The 19588-nt window shown below is 34.6% G+C and overlaps 1 protein-coding gene and 2 pseudogenes across 3 annotated transcripts in view; 2 read left to right on the forward strand and 1 right to left on the reverse strand.

The window, feature by feature from the left end:
• The window catches only part of LOC130678994 (metallothionein-1A-like), a 64944-nt gene extending 52285 nt beyond the window's left edge, over window positions 1-12659 (forward strand). For all 3 annotated transcript variants that reach the window (XM_057486596.1, XM_057486597.1, XM_057486595.1), the window contains one exon: window positions 10669-12659. In XM_057486596.1, coding sequence (XP_057342579.1) covers window positions 10838-11023 — 186 coding nt within the window. In that variant the 5' untranslated portion in view covers window positions 10669-10837 and the 3' untranslated portion in view covers window positions 11024-12659. The remainder of the gene's footprint in view (window positions 1-10668) is intronic.
• Window positions 1-19588, reverse strand: part of LOC130679254 (centrosomal protein of 290 kDa-like) — a 35277-nt pseudogene that overhangs the window by 9380 nt on the left and 6309 nt on the right.
• On the forward strand, window positions 136-935 carry LOC130678986 (non-histone chromosomal protein HMG-14-like; annotated as a pseudogene).

The raw sequence follows: 19588 nt of genomic DNA on the forward strand, positions 1-19588 counted from the left end.
CTATGCTAAAAAAGGGAACATTTTTCCTTAGAAAAATATGAGAAAATTGGAGAGCTCTAGAGAAATTCAAACCAAAATAAATAAGTTAGAATATAAAACTTGCAGGGAGATACGGTAATGGGGTTTGTTTAAATTAAAAAGAAAACAATGTCAAGCCGGTTCTCCCACCGCCCGCGCGGCGGGCCGCAGCAGCTCGGGCGGCGGGAGGAGCGGCAGCGGCCAGGCGGCCCAGCTTCGCGAAGGCTCTTGGCGCGCCGCGGCCCGCAGGCACCCGGCACGCGCCCGCCGCGCCTCCACGATGCCCAAGAGGACGGTCAGCTCCGCCGAGGGCGCGGCGAAGGAGGAGCCCAAGACGAGGTCGGCCAGCTTGTCAGCTAAACCTGCTCCTGCAAAAAGTGGAAACGAAGCCAAAAAAGGCGGCAGGAAAGGATAAATCTTCAGACAAGAAAGTGCAAACAAAAGGGAAAAGGGGAGCAAAGGGAAAGCAGGCCGAAGTGGCTGACCAGGAAGCTAAAGAAGATTTACCCGCAGAAAACGGAGAAACTAAAAATGAGAGTCCAGCCTCTGATGAAGCAGGAGAGAAAGGAGCCAAGTCAGATTACTATCATATGCCATGTCTTATCAGTGGTCCCTGTCTCCCTTCTTGTACAATCCAGAGGAATATTTTTATCAACTATTTTGTAAATGGCAAGTTTTTTAGTAGCTCTAGAAACATTTTTAAGAAGGAGGGGATCCCACCTCATCCCATTTTTTAAGTGTAAATGCTTTTTTTTAAGAGGTGAAATTTGCTGGTTGTTTATTTTTTGGTACAACCAGAAAATAGTGGGGTATTGAATATGGGAGGCTTTGATTGTCTTGGGTGTCAGCTTAACATTCCATAATGGGGGTAGTTTTTATATTCTGTAATATAAACATAAACTAAATGGCAATTTGGAGTCAGTTGTGCATTTAATATATCTTGAACATTTTAAATTACTTCTACTCCTGTGTTATCTCTGGTAGGTTTCCTAAAGAAAACCACTCCTTGATCTTGGCTCTCCTGTGAGAATTGTGTGCACTGTGTAACATCTTTGGTCTTGGCAGTCCAGTTTTCCTAGTAACCTTGTTAATGTGCTGTGAAAGATTAAAAATCTGCATACGTAGTGCATATGATAAGAAGTTGTGAATTAGTGAAACTGATGTAACAGCATATCAATATTTGAAGATACGGTACTTGATATCCTATTAAGGAAAACTTGCCTCCAAAGTTTAAGCTGGAAAGTCACTGGAATAACTGTTGAGTGAAAAATCACAATTACATGATTTTCTAGATATTTGGTATGTACATTAAGAATTGTGTTCAAATTTAGATGTCTGTGTACTGACCCTCAAATAAAACCTCAATTCTAAAAGAAAAAAAAAAAAAAACAATGTCAAGTAGGACTTAACAATGTCCACACAAATAATGCTTCCGTATGTACTCATAATGACTAAACTGATTTATAGTGGCTTTTCCAGTCCAAAAATAAAGTATGACTTATCTATTAGGATTTTATTATGCCTCATTCCCACATTCCACCCACAAATTCATATGTTGAAGTCCTAACCACCAGTACCTCCAATGTGACTTTATTTGGAAATAGAGCCTTTTTAAAGATTTTAAACCAAATTAAAATAAGATGATTACGGTGGGTCCTAATCCAGTATGCCTGGTATTCTTACGCAAGAGAAAAACTTGGACATGGAGGCAGCTTGGAGGGGAGACAATGTGAAGAGAAAGGGAGAAGGTGCCCATCTACACGCCAAGGAGAAGGCTTTAGAACCTTCCTTCAGAGGTTAAAGAAATAATCCCGTCCAGTACCTTGATTCTGGACTTTTGGCTTTCAGAACTGTGAGAATATATTTCTGTTGTTTAAACCACTGTATCTATGGCGCTTTGTTATGATGACCTAGTAAACTAATACACAAGCCTGCAACAATCACTGCCTCAATCCCTTCCTCCAGAAAGCTTTTCCTCCTTCCTTGAATGAAAATAATCACTCCCGCTTCTGAAATCCAGTAACATTCAGATTATTATTTATGTTCAATTTTATTTCTCATTTTAAACTATAGGTTATTTGAAAGGGAAATCTGTGCTTGATTACTTTTTCTGTAAAGTGGGTAGAAGACACCTACCTCATAAGATTGTTATGAACAACAGATGAAGTAATTTAGTGAAAGCACACAGCACAGATTAAGTTTTTTCTCCCCCGTCCCTTTCTCTCTCTACTGGCTTGGGTAGTAACTCCAGACATTATAGTTTTAAAAATACAAAATCAAACAAATACATCTTTTTATACATGCTCTACAACATCTTTTTAATTAGCAGTAGGTTAAATATTGTACATTCTGATATAGGTAAAAAAATTAAAGAAATTAGAAAATAGGACATTAAGAAATAAAGATATTCTGGGCTATTTGATTCTGACTCAAGGGAATGTAACAGAACACTGTTAGAAGCACTGTACGCATCCACCCAATTTCTATGTGTTTGAGGGAATGTGTGTGCATATGCACACACCCAGTAGCAAGAAAAGGATGTGCTGGTATCTGTAAACCGCAGGAATATGTCCCTACTTATTCTGTCAAATCACCTCAAAATACATTCCGATTCTTCTACAATTAGGTTAATGCTGAGCAAACTATGCCACCTGTAAGGTCCTCAGTTTTTGCATCTTACAAATGAAGCCACAAGAAGGAACAGTTTTTAAGATCTCTTCAGACATGGAAATCTGTAATTTCCTGTCTCTGAGCTCTTCTGTCTTTCCCACATCTCTTCTGTACATGGTAGCTACCTAATTTAACAAAAAAATGGTAAATACCTGAGTACTACTGATGGATCGACATAAATTATATTAAATATCACTTACAGAAGAGCGTAATTGTGATGAGCTCACATAAGGGTATTTTTTTTAACACAGTTCTCCTCCCACAAATATGGGTGCCATTATTATGTAAGTAAATATGGATCATCCGTCCCCCCTTAGTCTCATCAAACAAAACGAAGTATTAGTTGAGATTGTCCAAATTTCTGGAAAATGAATTCTAATAAAACTACCTATGAAGTAATAAGAATAAAATTCTTAAATAATGAATTTTATGAGAATTTTACATAAGTGGAATCCTGGTACATAAGTGGAATCCTGTTAAAAGGTAGAAATTAAATTCTTAGTGGATGGGTGTTAACAATAACACACGGTGAAAGTCTCAAATTTTCAATTACTGATTATCAAGTGAAAAACACTATGAACCGGGATAAATAAATGAAATAAGAATTAAGTCACTTTCATCCACCTTCTCTTAACTTTTAAATGTTTGATTTTAGTTGATGTTTTTAGGACTTAGGTGACTGGAATGTGTAAGTAGAAAGGATAAATAAAAAAGAAGATAACTACTATTTTATTTGAATTGGGGAAAACTTGTCTTCTTCTGTCCTGCAAGGTAAACAGACCAAAAATAGTGTATTGATGGAATGTCCATGAGGAACTGTTAAGTCAGACCTGCAGTTAAATTCTGGCTATGCGTCTTCTTGATCACTAGAGATTTTACTTACTCTCCAAGCTTCCCACGTAAATCAGGGTACTGTGAAAATTAGACTTAGGTACATATTCTAACACAGCATAGATAGCAACCCATGCAAGCTCCTTTTTCTCAATATAAATAAGATATCCATTACAAGGCAAAAAGATGAACAGTTTATTTTAGAATGTCCCACAGTATCACAACATGTTTTCACTGAAATTTTATCTGTAGTGAGATTTTATAGATGAGGTAGGAATTTCTCTAGCAAAACCAACACCTCTAACGTGCCCTATTTTTGTTATTGTTATCTAATCTAGTACTTTTTAGGTGAGTACCAAGGGTAAAACACTACTAAAATGAATAAGGAAATGTATAAGCATAAATTTTGTAGGAACTAGTCAAATATGAGGGCTTAATAAAAGATGAAGTTTCAATAGTTCATACTTTTTACAAATTCTGCACAGTTTATCTCCATTTGCACCATACGTATATACTACTGGCTGTAAGAAGACTCTGCTAACAAAGAAGCAAAGGACTGCCGTGCACTCACACTGCTTCGCTGGACTGGCGTGTGAGCTTCAGAATCTGCCTGTGCCTCCCGCTCAGCCCACCAGTCACCGCAGCAGCAAGTGTGGCTTGTTGTAGAATCACGGTGATCCTGCCCAGGAGGTCATTCTCGATCCCCGTGGCAGTTGTGACTCACACCTTCAGCTGTGTCCCCTTCCCTTTCTCTTTCTTGCCTAGCTCTTTCTCCTCCTTGTCCTTATGTTCCTGTTATTTTTACAAGTCTTGATTATTTTCTCAATTTCAGGATTTGGTTCATTTTCAAATTTGGAGTTAAAATCTGCCCCAGTATCACTTGTTGACCTAAATGGACTTGATTTTTTGTTTGGTCTTGCCTCAGATTTATCTAACTCAGTGGGACCTACACTATCTTCTGCTTTGTGTTTTTCCTCATTACTGTGACAACGGAGACTATTTCTAGATGTCTGATGATATAAGTTGTCATTGGCATCTATTCCCTTCCCATATTTTAATTCTGAACACACTTATGGGTTTTGTTTGTTTCCATGTAAAGTGTTCTTTTTGTGAAAAACATTATGCCTGTATTTATAATACTGGTAGCAAGGGTACAAAGAGTTGTGTTACATAACAGATTCTGCTTGAAGCAGAGGAAAGAAATATGAAAAGATAAAAGGAAAAAGACAAAACTATACACGCTCAATGTTTTAAAGTAAGACATACCAAACAATTCTACATAATGATTCTTTATAAAGAAAAACTAGAAACATGTCACGTTTGAATGGGAACAATGCTCTATTTTCTTTTTTTATCTAATTTTATGTTCTTACCACAGCAAAACTTATGATAACTACACTTAAAATCTTCAGAAATCATTTGTAATGAAGTTTTATGCAAAAGCAAAACAATCAAGTTTACTATTCACTGTTGTTATGTAAGAAGAATTAAAGAAGTCAACATATATTACTACCTGGTAAAAATAAAAGTTGAGTTTACTGCATTAACATTAATGAAAGGGATCAAATGTTTGTGACCAGATAAAGGCAGAAGTTGATTTTACTTCTGAGCTTAAAAATGAAAAAAAAAAAAAAAAAAAAAAGATGTACACTTACTGAAGGCCTAGAATATGCATCCTTTGAAAACTGTTTTTCTAAAGCATGGAGTTTTTCTTCTATGACAGAATCTCGAGGAAGAGCTTGGTGAGTCCTAGAAAATAAACAACCACAGACTCTTTACTAGTCAAACTTCAAATTTCACTGTTTTTACTATATTAAAATATAGGAAAGAAAGAAAACACAATGTATTTATTAACACTCTATTTTAAATTTTCTAAAACTTACAAACTTTATAAAAATAGGACATGACTATTTATATTATAAAATGACCCTCTACAGAGGATTCACTGCAGGACTCTCTTGAATTAGGAGTAAACAAGTAAATTTTGGTTTACATTAACATTTTGAAAAAACATGCATCTAATCTATTTGTATGGAATTGTGTAAGATCTGAATTAAACATCAGTGTTTTTAAAACATGTAATAATTCCATATAATCCATGTGCTTCTCAAGCTTCTCAGAAAGTTCAAGTTCTTAGTGGTGACATAATCTGTCACTTCAAGTCTGTGGTCATCTGTGTGACCTACAAGGCCCTGCACATCACTATTCAACCTAATTATGCCAGAGTCTACCTTTATTGAGGCAATTAAATTCACTCTTACCCACACATGAAAGATTCACCCTTGCCTCTACATCTCTGCTAGGGGTTCTCTTTCTGGAAATGTCCTTCTTCCCTTTAACATCTAGATCTGATTCTTAAAGTTTAAAAATTTACACTTGAACTGAGAGAGAAGATAAGTTCAATCTCTTCTATTAAGTCTTCTCCAAATACTTCAACCCATATAGACTCACATTAGAAAAAAAGAGCAAGTAAACCTCTAAAATCATTAGGACTGCAAACTAAAGAATTTTGATCCTTGTGAAAATTGCAAAGCGTTCAGTTTTGTTTTCAATATATGTTTAGATCAAGAAAAATCAGGAAGGGAAGGAGCCACTACTGGGATCAGATAGCAACTATGAATAGATATCAAAAGAAAGACAAATTCTTCAATCACTTCTTTCTTCATCAAGGAAAATTCTGAAGGATTTAAGGAACAAGGACTTAGAAGGAAAAGAGACGGAATGTAGTTTAGAAGCTCATGAGTGTTCCTTTAAAGGAATTCAACTACATATTCTCACATTACATTAACACTGACACAAATATAGACTTTAATTGAGAAGCACTAATGGTAATTTTTGAAGATTAATATAAAGGAAAAAAGTGTGATAAATTTTAAATAGTAAATATCTTCATGTCCAACATTATATGTAGGTACCAGACTTTGACAGTAATCATTAACATGATCCCAAACTTCATAAGCACACAGAAGAGGAAGTAACATTATAAAAAAGTAATCTAAATTCATCTTGGAAGAAATGAGTGAAACAAAATTATAAATAGTTTTAATTATTGTTACTAGTTCTGATTTTATTTTGCATTGCATGACAGTGATTATAAGAAAAGACATAGCTTGTAAAGAGACAGAAAAACAACACAAAATCTCAGAGGCTCTGCTAAAGTAACATGGTGGGGAGGAGAGGTGGTTCTGGTTCTAGGTACAGTGGAGTGAACACTTCCAATCCTGTATCTCACAAATGCATGGAGCAGCTATTTGAGGACTGTGAAGAGTAAATATTTTAGACTAGGAAAGAATACCAGAATGTGAAGTATGAGCAAACAGGTGGCGAATGTCCTCTGGTATTTTTTGGCCTGAACACAGACAGCACTGCTGGAAATCTGAAAGTGAGTGTTAGCACCAAGGGAGAGAGCTCCAAGGAATCCATAAAGTTGAGTAAGGAGAAGTGGCACTTACAATACAAAGTGCAAAAATCCCTTCTTTTTTCCTCTCTGATTGGTAGAGCTGTGATCGTTAGGAGGCAGAGCAAAAGTAGCCGCCGCTCCCCCCACTGCCCCCACATCCCCTTTCTGCCCTCTGCTGCTTGCTTGGCTGCAGGGCTGTGTGCAATTGCTGAAGTGCACGGGATAGGGTAACTAAAGCTCCGATTTGATTCGAAGTACCAAAAGCCGAAGCCCTAGGGAAACGAAGCATCAGGGAGACGGCAAAAAGGGAGAAGCTCAAGAAAGGAACCTTACGGAGTTGGTTACAAACCTCTGGACTCACCCTTGGGCTGAGCATGTATGGATCTGATCCTAATCAGAGTACCAAAGACTCTTGAGAACTGAGCCAACACACAGAGGGCGGCTCTCGTGCCGCCGGCTGTCACCGGGAAGGAGCACAGCCAGATCCAAAGAGCGCTGTCAAGGTTTTGAAAACAGAACTGATGTTGGAACCACAGATCTCAGATAGCAAGTTAGAACTTGAGACCTGAACCTGTCCGGACCACCCCTCTGCTAAAACAAAGATATCTACATTTCCCACAGCATTTAACCAAGACCCCTCTCGTGACATAATATTCAAAAGTTCAAGAATACAATCCAAAATTGTATACAAAAACCCAGGAACATCTCAACTCCCACGGCAAAAGACAAGCAACAGACCACAAACTTAACACGATTATGCGATTATGTCAGTTTCTATGGGTCAACCAGTTCCTTCATTATAATGGATAGCGTATTTCCGTGTAATAGCTTACCTCATATACGATACATCGTTTTCTAAGTCAAAATTTCTCTTTTTAATTCTTCCAACTCTTTTTCTGACTCCAAAGCTCGCACTCCCATAACTTGGTCAACAGTAATACCAGTTGTTTTTAGTTTCTTCTGTAAAGTAAGTTTCTCTTTATCAGCTCTGTGAGACAGAATCATGAAAATACACCATTCATTGTTTGGCATATTCAATTTATTAAACTGCTGCTTACTCACAACAAGACCAATATGCAAAAAATTGGGTCCTTCTGTATTTGCTATGAGCTAACATATTTCAAAATTTTACAAAACTCCATTTATAAGTTGTTAAGATATATTTAAAACACATTTTAAAGAAAAAAATGAATCATAGATAATATATAATTAAAGCTAAGAAATTTCTCATACTATCAAGTATAATAAAACAATTTAACTTCCAAGTCAATTAAAGACTTTATACATAGGCTTACATTAAATAAACTCACTTAGCAAAAAGATCCTTCAAAGTATTCAACTGCTTTGTTAGAGTACAGACTTCCCCCTCTTTCTCTTTTAACTTGTTTCAAATTCCCTCTATTTTGGCTTGCCATTTTTTACCTTCTTCCCACCTAATTAATTCTTCTCTAGCACTCTGTAAACAATAACAAAGGAGGGAGAAAATTACCAATATTATTTTCATTTTAAATCTATCAACTATAATTTACTAGACAATGGTAAACCAACACTTCCTAGAGAATATGTAAATATATTCATTTTGCTATGGAACTTAGCTTAAGGATTCTGTATTTTATAACTTGATAGAAGAAATTCTGGGGAACAGATCACACTAACATTAATGCCCTTAGGAATCTCTAAATAAAGGTTCTAATACAGGCGATCATGACTAAAGTAAGCTTCAGACAAAGAATAGGTATGTATAGATAAACCAGTTTTGTCACCATATAGCATCACAGCCCCTTCAAATCTCAATGAGCATTACTTCTCTTATTCAACAGATATTTGTTTAGTACTAACCATATGTCAGGTACTACTCTAGGCACCAGGAACAGAAGCAATGAATAAACCAGACAGAAACCCCTATCTACATGGATATTACAGTCTAGTTTTTGTTGGTTGGATGAGCAGAAGGAAGTAAAATATAGACAAAAAACAAGAAAATTAATTTTGGTATGTTTGCTGGTGGTAAGTGCTAAACAAACAAAGCAGAGAAGGGAATTAGTAGGTGTAGTGGTCCCAGTTCATTGTAATTGAGATGAAGTCACCAAGAAAAATCCATATAACGCAGAACAGTCCCATGTGCTGAACCTTCAAATGTTCTCCTGGACATTCATGTAACTAAAAAGTCTGTTCAGTTATCTGAGCAAATAACTTATCTTCATTCCACAAACCAATTTTTTAATGGCTTACTATATACTGCATTTTCAAGGAATGAAACAGCCTTATAGAAGGAAAGACTGTCGAGATCATTTTGCTAAAAACCATACCAACCACTGCGTACCATTTTGGAGATGAAATTACAACTGGCAATGGCATTGTGACACACTAGCTGCCAGCAGCGTGCATTCGTGTCAGTCTGCACTGCAGCTCTGAATTCACATGATCATGCATAAAGGTACATGCACATGCCTACTTCATTGTGTTTTCTAGTGTAGTATGCCACAGCATTTTCATGCAGAAATAAGAAAAAACATATGAGTATATTTATTATTTTTACAAGTTATTTTCCTTTTATTTTTCTCTTATTTCATTAAGGTTATTTCAAACAATATTTTTGAAATTATGCATGTAATGTTTATATTAACCATGAATTTCATGGGGAATAGGAAAGAGGATATTATGAAACACTGTATTTACTCTAAATAAGGCAATGTCGGGGCTGAAAGGGTTAAAAGCCAGAGCTTAAAGTCATTTGCCCAACTAAAATAACTTGCCCTATCAAAACTATCTTCTCCAATTCTGGCCAACTTTTTGACCTTATTTATTTAGTTCAGCTAACAAGTAGCCTTTAAAAATATATAAAAACTTAAGTGTTTGAAAGTTATTAACTTCTTTTTTCCCAAAATATACAAAAGGAATTTTATGAACTTCCAGAAATTTAACTATTAATTGGGGTCATAAGGTATGTAAGTAAATATTCTGTGGCATGGAATGCTTTGCAGGGGGTGGGCAATTCTGTCTCATCTGACATTGCCGTCTGCAGAAAGACTGATGGAAGCAAGGCTGAAATAATTTTAAAATGAACAATAAGAAATAACAGGCAAATGTCAAAGATCTGTTATAGACTGGGGAAGAGAAAGGGAGAAGGGGAATGGAGAGAAGTTCTCTTCTCATATTTTCTGTACCAATAGCCTCCTCCATAGAGATATTAAAATGTTATTGTATTTAAAATTTTTCATTCATTCGAAAAATACTGAACATCTACTACATGCCAGGCACTAAGGATACAAAAATAAACAAAACAGGTAAGTTTCCTGCCGTCAAAGATTTTGTCCAAAAGATGAATACGTAAATAAGTAAATGTTAGTATGTGAGACAGTAATCAAGACTATGGAAAAAGTATAGAAGCATAAGAAAAAGGAATGCAGGGCCTGGGGGTGGGTTTTTTTAAATCTCATGTAGACAGGCTACAAATATTGTTTACAGAGAAAAAAGTTGGTGAAATTTCAATATGAAAGCATCTTTGAGTATAGAAACATTCATAAATTAGAAATGCCCAGCACCTTAAAAACTGCATATTCTTACTAGATTCCTATATACAGAATTTAATTTTAGTATTGTTCTTTGTGTTCTTTTTTCTAATTAGTAATAATACTGTACAGTGATATGGATTTGATGGCCTACAAAAGACTTTCACATTATTTCATTCGACTGTCAAAATGATTTTGAGAAGTTGGCAATGCAAATGGTATTATTTTTATTTTAAGGAGAAATACACTGAAGTACAGAAGTCAGGAGTCCAGGCAAGGCCACAACGCTATTGAGGTATTCTGATAGCCATCGGGTTAGGAATTGCTGTCCGACAATGAGGCCTATGTCCGACTAGGGAGGCAGTGAAGAAAGCAATCGGGATGAGTAAGGACACCTCGGCTCGAAATGGACCCCAACTACTCCCACCCCACTGGTGGCTCCTGCACCTGTGCTGGCTCCTGCAAATGCAAAGAGTGCAAATGCACCTCCTGCAAGAAGAGCTGCTGTTCCTGCTGTCCTGCGGGTTGTGCCAACTGTGCCCAGGGCGGCATCTGCAACGGGGTGTCAGACAAGTGCAGCTGCTGTGCCTGACGCGGGGGAGAGCCTGCTCCCCATGAGAACAGAGCAGCGTGAATCAGCCTGTATTGTAAGAATATTTTAGTGCACACCAACCTGTTTTCTACATTACAGTTTGTATGAAATAGTGAATCATAATAAATGTTGTTGACTATAAAAAAAAAAAAAGAGTAAGGACATTGTGATCTTGCAATTTTCACCAGCAAAGTCTGTGACAGCAATGTGTTGGGGTTCTACTTAAATAAATGTGAGCATTTTAATCAAAATTATACTGACCTTGATCAATTTTCATAGGGAAAGGATATTTTGAATATAGTCTATTATGACATTTTAATCCCTTTATCTGTTTATTCTTCATTGCCATTAAAGATAGTTAATTTTCTTTTCTATTTCATGTTTATTTTAGATATTAAATATTTTATGGGTAAATTTTAGGATCAATTCTTTTCTTAACCATAGATCCTCCACTGCAATTTTCTTCAGGGGCAAACATTACTATTAACACCAATATTTTCCAGGTCACTTTTGGTATTCACTACAAGATAAATATTTTGTTTATTATTTACAACAAATTTAATTGTATGAAGTTTAGCTAATTTTAGGGTTTTGGGGAGCTGATTATTTTTATCAGCAATATCTTTTAGAAACAGTTTGTTTATATGAAAATTTTTTTCTCACATTATAGAATCAATCAATGAGTGGGTTGATTATTATTATTGCAAAATCTGTATATATTCCAAATCATTTTGTTACCCTGAAATAACAGACCAGTTTATTGAAGGATAAAAAGGACACATTTTTAAAAAAAAGGACACATTTGGGTCAAGGTAGAAGACTAAAAATGCCCAGCTTTCTTTCTCAAAGATTGAAAGCACCAATCTATGTGAACAATTACGTTGGGGAGAAGTTCGATATGTAAGGTATGAAGGTTTGGAGGTGCTGTGATGTCAGGGAGAGGACACGGACATACTGTAGTATCTCTGAATGACAGTTGTGTTATAGGTACCTCCTCAAGTAGGCTGAATTCCTAAAGGACAGAAATTTATCTTAGACTTCTCTACATTATCCAGTACCAGGTATAGTATGTAGTAGGTCCTCAAAAATTATCTGCTTATCAATTACACGTTTAACTTAGTCTTTCACTACCTTAAACATATTAATCAATATGTTTCCTCACATACCTTTTCTTTTATAGGTTTTAGTTCTACTTTATCCACCTTTCTTTCCAGTAGACTTTCTAGATTTTTAATTTTCTTTTGGAGTTCTTCAATTAGACTTTGTTTATTATCTATCACAGGTTTGCCCTGAAATATAATATGTATTTTTATACCTTAAGTAAAAAAAAAAAATTAAACAAAATACACAATAAATATGCCAGTTATAGAAGCTTGCTGAGGCTACAGCTAAACCATACTTCCTAAATGACACTATTGATATATAAATATAGCATGATAGCTGCTTCTGCGTTTTAAAGATGCTACTCTGAAGCTACAAATATAATAGAGGTCAAAAAAGAATGAGCTACCTTAATCAAAGTGACTTAAAAGCTAATTTCAGCAAATACTATAAATAAAATTAAGAAATGGAATAAACTACCACCTATGTATTTTCAATCAGACATGATCACAATTAAACACAAAAGTACCTGTAATCCACTGGTCAGTCTCTTAATTTGCCTTTTCAGTTCATCATTCTCTTGATCAATTCCATCTTTCTCTGTAAGCATTTTATTATAGACTTTTTGTTTTTTTGTCAGTTCATTGGTTAAGTCATTCAAATTATCAGTGAATTTTCTCTGTTTTTACTTGCTTTAAGGGCTTCTTTCAATTTTAAAAGATTTTCACTTAAGTCTTCAATTTGTGACTAATGAAAGATAAATATTTAATTTATGAATCTTCAAATATCAAGGATAAAAGCAATATAATACAGAACATATACCATTAATACTTTCAATCCAAGAATGTTTCAATCTAATTTTTTTAAGAACACAAGGAAAAAACTGCACATGTTATATATATTTTTCCATCTTCATTTCAAATGAACCAAGTCTACTTGAAGTAAACAAAACAAGAAACAGGCTAAAGCAATTCATCTTCAACAAATAATCAGAAACAAAATTTTACCAAATTAGCAAATGTTTCATTATGCCTGATTTAATTTTTAGTAAAGAAACAAGTACATTTCGGTGTACAAGGCAATGTTTTACACACTACAAAGCATAAGAGTGGCATTAAACAAAATGTCTGACTTGAAGTAGTTTCTAACCTACTTTTCAAAGACAAGAACTTGCAATGCTGAACAGTATACATAAGCCACTAGAAAGGAGTTGCTAGTTGTCCTATACAGTAAAGTGAAGGGAATGATAGCACTTAAAATATATGTTGTTGCATAAATTATTACCGGCCTAAAGCATTACTAATAACACTCAAGGGAAATTAGTAGTATTATAATGTAGTTAGAAGAAAAACATAAATTGTCCTGGAGAAGTCAGAAAAAAACTTCAAGAAAAAGGACCTGAGAAATATGAAGAATTCAACAGAAGACATTTCAGGCAAAGAGAAAGGTGTTAGAGACATCAACAAAGGGCTATTTGTATTAACATATTATTAAGTAAATAGAGTTTTCCTGTCAACTATGCTCATAAGCTTGATGGGTACAATGCAAGACTTAAAAAAATCTAAGTAAAACCCAGTCTCTAGACAGTTTAATGGTGCTGAAAGGCATGTACAAAGAAAATAAGAGCAAATGAAAATTATAAATAAAATAAAACATATAGAAAGCAAATTTTTTATTTCCTGCATAATATATGAAACTTTGTGTAAACAAATTTGAAAATCATTATGAAATACACGTTTTATAAAAAAACATTTTAATCGCCAAATCTAATGATCAGGTTAGAAAATTATAAAATGCATTGCCAAAAAGTAAAGAACTTCCAAAAAAAAAGGCTTTAGAGTCACCAATATGTCAAGAGCTACATGATTTCCATAAACTATTTTGGGGTGGGGGGAAAGGAAAGCTAATTAACATTATGGGCAAGCAAAAATTAGAAAATTCTGATAAGACTAAAGAAATAAAAAACTACACATCTATCTCACTTTTTAACATATAAGTAAAAATCCTATATATGTTTCTTAAATTTAATTCTATTAGGAAGAGTAGCTTATCATGGCCTATCCTTTGCTAATCTTCAAGGTGATAATCAGTGCCTAAATTCAATAAAGATAGCTATTGTTCAAAAGTGTGTGAATATGTGTGTATCTCTCTACCAATAATTCATCAGAATATTCATTATCAGAATTATTACATATCAAAGGGGATTCTCTGCATGGTAATTGTCAGAAATTTTGTTATAGTAATGCCTGTGCTCACCTTTAGCTCTTTAGTATGTCAATCAACAATTTGTTGAACATTAAGATTTGCCTCTTTCTGAGAAGTTGCAAAAATAATACGTTCCTCAGCTGCCACTGTCATTTCTGCCCGGAGTTCCAAAAGTGCTCGACTAAGTGCCTAAAAATTACAACATACATACATTAAAAAAAAAAAGTTGGTATTTTATATGAGCAATATGTAATACAAAAAAACAACTCATGCTTTATTACTTTTAACTATTTTCCTAAAATACCATGTGCTTAATCAGGTGTAACTTACAAACCACCCAACCCTTTCAAATGAATCTCCTTTACTAATTGCACTCAATTCTTTCCAAATTGAATGTGACAGTTCAAGATCTTGATAATAGTAACTCAGCATCAAATCAAACAATTTGCAATTCAGAAAACAGGTATGTTTTATTTACAAATATCCAAGTTTAACTATTTATCAGAATTTCTCAGTATAATTGAATTTAAGTAGACAATGAAAGTTATAGGATTGGAAAAGGCTTAAAATTTGCCAATAAACATGAGCCAGCACAGAGAAAATAGAAGCACTTCTTAAAACAATTGTGTATATTAACACTGAGAGAAATTTAAAAAACTAATAAATCAGAAATGCCACTGACAAACTCCTCATCAAACTATCTCTGTGACTTGCTTCTTAAATCTTTCCTTCCCACTGTCCTATCTCCCTCTTAATACCCCAAATTGCTCAAAATTGTTCAATTATTCAGATTGTTCAAAATAGCCGTAGTATCGTAAGACCTCAGTAGAAAAGAGGGGAAAGATAGAGTTAAGATTTTCCCTTATTTCCTACAGACAACCCACAAATCAGACTGATGACAACACAAAAAGGTAAATTGGACTACACATTTAAAATCACCACCAATAGGGCTATTTAAACTAATTATCTTGAGACCTCGCTTGACAGCATGAAGTAAGACTCATACTTTTCATTAAAGCAGACAGATACACTATCATCTGTTTCATGTCTTCTCTTAAGAGCCATCTCCCACACGTTATTTCCAAAATGTTGTTAGTTTTCTAATGTTACTTACTTTTTGCTGTTTCTCTTTCAAGGCTAACTCTTGAGTCGATCTACCAGATTTCGCATTGTGGTTGTTGGAGCTCTGGGATTTGCTTCTTTTTGAGCCTGAAGTTCAGATTTTAAACTCTGTGACTCCTTTTGTGACTGGGACAGAAGACACCTTAAGTCCTCTACTGCTCCTTTCACTTTTTTCACTTCCTCTGCACGGTTTTCTTGGAGCCTAATAGAAGAAAACATTTGGATCTGATAGACTGGTTCCTCCAATTAACACTTTGACTGATATAAATTTTATGAAGAGCAAATGCTTGGTCCTAAATATTCTTCCAAACTAAGTCTTGATCCAAATCCAAAAGAACAATTCATTATTCACTTAGCTTTCTTAAACTTACATAAAATAACTTTTTTTCCCTCTAGTTTCTGTCTCCTATTTTTTGGCAATAATTGCATCAAGTAATTTTGTGACTCTAGACAAACAACACAGAGAATGAACAAAACATAGCACTTTAACTACTGCCTCCAGCAAGACGTGACTTCCTCTACATCATGGTTTCTCAACCCCAAAACTATTGTCATTTTTGACTGGATAATTCTTTGTGGGGAGGGCTGTCCTGTGCACTGACAGGTTTAGCAGCCTCCCTTGCTTCTACCCATGTGCCAGCAGCACCCCCTAGTGGTGACCATCAAAAATGTTTCCAGACATTGCCAGAGGTCCCCAGGGGAGGAGTGCAAAACTCCCTCTTGAGAACTACCACCCCATAGGGCCGTGATGCAGACAAAACGTAAACTCCCGCAGAAGTCACATGAATTACTAGTTTGCTTATGGTCCCAAAGTCATTAGAATTTTATCTATAAGTAATAGATGTCTCTATACATATGGAAATGGATATATTATCAGCTTTAGTTAGTAAGTCTGATACATTGAATTATATCCAGTTCACTGTGTATATAGACACTACATTAATAAGGTTATCAATATGGAGATTCTGAGACTTGTTGCTTACAGTGAAAACGTGTCACTTTAATCATCCAATTGGAAAATATAAGGTTTTACTAAATAAAACACAGATCTATAATTTCCAAAGACACATTACAATATGCATACCAATGTGCACACAGAGAATAAAAGTATGATTTTAGGCTAAAATGATCTGGTGAAGTATAAAACAACTACTCAAGTATTTCATGTGGCAATAATTATACATAGCAGGCAATTTCAAAAGATGATTTTTTTTACCTCCAGGAATTAAATTCAAAAGCACAAGCAACTTCTATACTCCAAAACATGACAGAAACTTACGGTACCAAAAGTAACATCTCAGGTATACAGTTAAACAGAATGGGGAAAACTAGATTAAAAAGATAGTATGTTACTGCTAATCCCCTTTTCTTTTAGAAAGTAATTTCTTAGAAGGGGCAGCTTCTTAATAAAGCAAAAATAGTGTTAATTTTGTCTGAGGCATCTTGGGTAAATAATTAAAGGTTCTAATAAGAGCTTCAGAGCTGGAATGGAATTATACAGTCAAGTAGTACCACTTTCTCATTTTTTCAGATAAGAAATAAAAGCTCAGAGAGAGAGTTCTACAAAGACTACATAATACATAACTATAAGCCTACTTTAGGTTTACAATCTGCATTCTGATAAATTCAATGTTGAGAATCTCTAATACAAAGAATGGCTGCTGTGATTTTTACTGGCACATGGTTAATAAAAAAATAGTTGATTTTTCATTCAACAAGTATTTGTTGAACCTCTGTTGTGTGTCAGAACTGTTAAAAGTTGTAGACTATAGTTTTACATTTATATGTTGCCTTATAATTTGCAAAGTATTTTTTCATATACAGTATCATTTGACCTTCATATAACCCCTCTGAAAGACCCAGGGTATGTACCATCATTTCCATTTTACAGATGATGAAGCAAAAGTTTAAATATGTTAAAAACAAAATTCTAGACAAGAATGTAGGTTGATTTTTTAGTTAGATTGACTAGGTTTAAATCATGGCTTACAACCCTGCCCTTAGGCATTTTACTGAGCCTTTCTGTGGCCTAGTTACCTATGTGAAAAATGGGGAGAATAAAATCTATTTAAGCAGTCCTGAGGATAAAATGAAATAATATACATCAACTTTTTAGATCAGTGCACAACACAGCAAATGTATGCATTTATCCTCATTATATCATTATTACCATTTGTCTATTTTTATATTTCTAATACTTACCATAATTTGATATTTTCAAATCTCTGACTTTTAATTCAGTGATTTCTTTTTGTCTCTCTAAATCTTGAAATACTTTTTTTAGTTTGATCAAATTGAGGAGAGAGAGTCATCTTGTTCTGCTACCATCTGTTCCATCTCAGCCAGGCGAATAAAATGCTTGTTAGTAGGAACTGGAGTAGGAGACTGTTTTATTAAATCCTGTAAAATATGAGTAAGTTAGCCACGAGCATATAAAATTCAATGCCATACATACTCCATCATTTTGATTTGGTTCCCTCAAATGATCAAAATATAGTATCTAATCTAAAATTTACTGATTTAATGGGCAATGAAGGCTTAAAGAAGACAGGACACAGAGATCTCATTCTTTGTATTCCCAAAGTACCTCAATGTAGTGGAGGATCAACAAGTGTTGACTGAATTAATGAGTTAAAACTCCACGATGCTAATGTTTGCATGTCTGGAGATGAAAGATAGGCCATTTCACACATAAAGAAGGCAAGGATTTAAAGAGGCAAATGTAACCTGAATTTAGAACAGAAAAAGCAGTTAGATGTAGGTAAACATATAATGAGCAGAATTTGAAAAGGTAGAATGGGGTCAGATCTTGGAAGCCTCTGAGTACATGGCTAAGGTACATGATTTTGTAGGCAGCAGTGAGCTAATAAAGGTTGTAGATATAGGGAAAAGAATGACAAGAGTTGTGTTTTGTAGATTATTCCAGCAACAAAAGGTAGGTGGCTTCTACTACAAAAACAAAAAACAAAATACCCAAGAGTGTTAAATTTTCTATTATATGGTCTCAAAAATCAATAAAGAATTGAATAAAGTTATTAGATCTTACCTGAGCTGTTTGTTTGAATTTACTGAGTGAACTATCAGCCTGTAGTTCTAGTTTATGATGAAGAATATGAAGGTCTTCCTCGTGCTTCTTAACAATTTCTCTTTGCTCCTGTTTTACAGCAAATGAAAACTGTTACCTTAAATTAAGATTTAAATATAGTCACATTCTGAAGATCTTAAATATTTTATTATCTTTAATCTTCCAAGATTCCTATGATTGGAAAGGAACAATTATCTGCCTGTATACATTTACACCAGTATGCATTTCCTCTAGCACATGTTCAAGTTGACAACCTTGATCATGATTTACTTTTAATACTAGAATAATACCAATCGTCTTTTAACTTATTTCTAAAAAATGTTTTAAATGTTTTTTCCCCTTCCCCCCACAAAGTTCTAGCAAATCTGATTTACACTGATGACTAGTGTGATAGATTTCCTTCTTATCTTTGCCTGTCTTTACCTATAAACTCAATTTGATATTTTTCAAAATTATATGGTCTCACCAAGACGGCTTTCCTGGTTTAGTCAGTCCATAAGAGAAAGATACACATACACAAACTGCCAGTTTTACTGACAGATTTCTAATCCAATCACATGAAAGTAACAATTCCTAGATAGAATGATTTGAAAGTAAGAAATGAACTACCACTTCAAGGCAGAATAATATTTGACATTTGACTAAAATACATAATAAATGAAATAGCATAACATAATACCTCTCTGGCTTTTTCCAGAAGATGTTGATACTTCTTTAACACTTCTTTCTTTTGATTTAACCTTGCTTGCATGTTTGCAATGGTCTGATGAGCAATTTTCAATGTATACTGTGATTTTGGTTCTACTTCCTTTATGCCTAGTTTGGCTATAAGCTTTTCTCGTTCTGCAGTGGCTGGTAATCGAAGCCTCAGTTCACTGATGACTTTGTCTCTTGATAGAATATTTTGCTCTGCTAACCATAAAGCAGATTCTTTTTCTTTCAGTTTCTGCAAAGATAAATCATAAGAAATGATTTAAGTATATTTTCTTCTTTCAAAAAAGTTTCATCTGAATTTTAGAGTAGTTATAAACCAAAAAAAAAGGAGTTTCACT

The sequence above is a fragment of the Manis pentadactyla genome, chromosome 10 (genome assembly GCF_030020395.1).
Source record: "Manis pentadactyla isolate mManPen7 chromosome 10, mManPen7.hap1, whole genome shotgun sequence".
Taxonomy (NCBI): Eukaryota; Metazoa; Chordata; class Mammalia; order Pholidota; family Manidae; genus Manis; species Manis pentadactyla.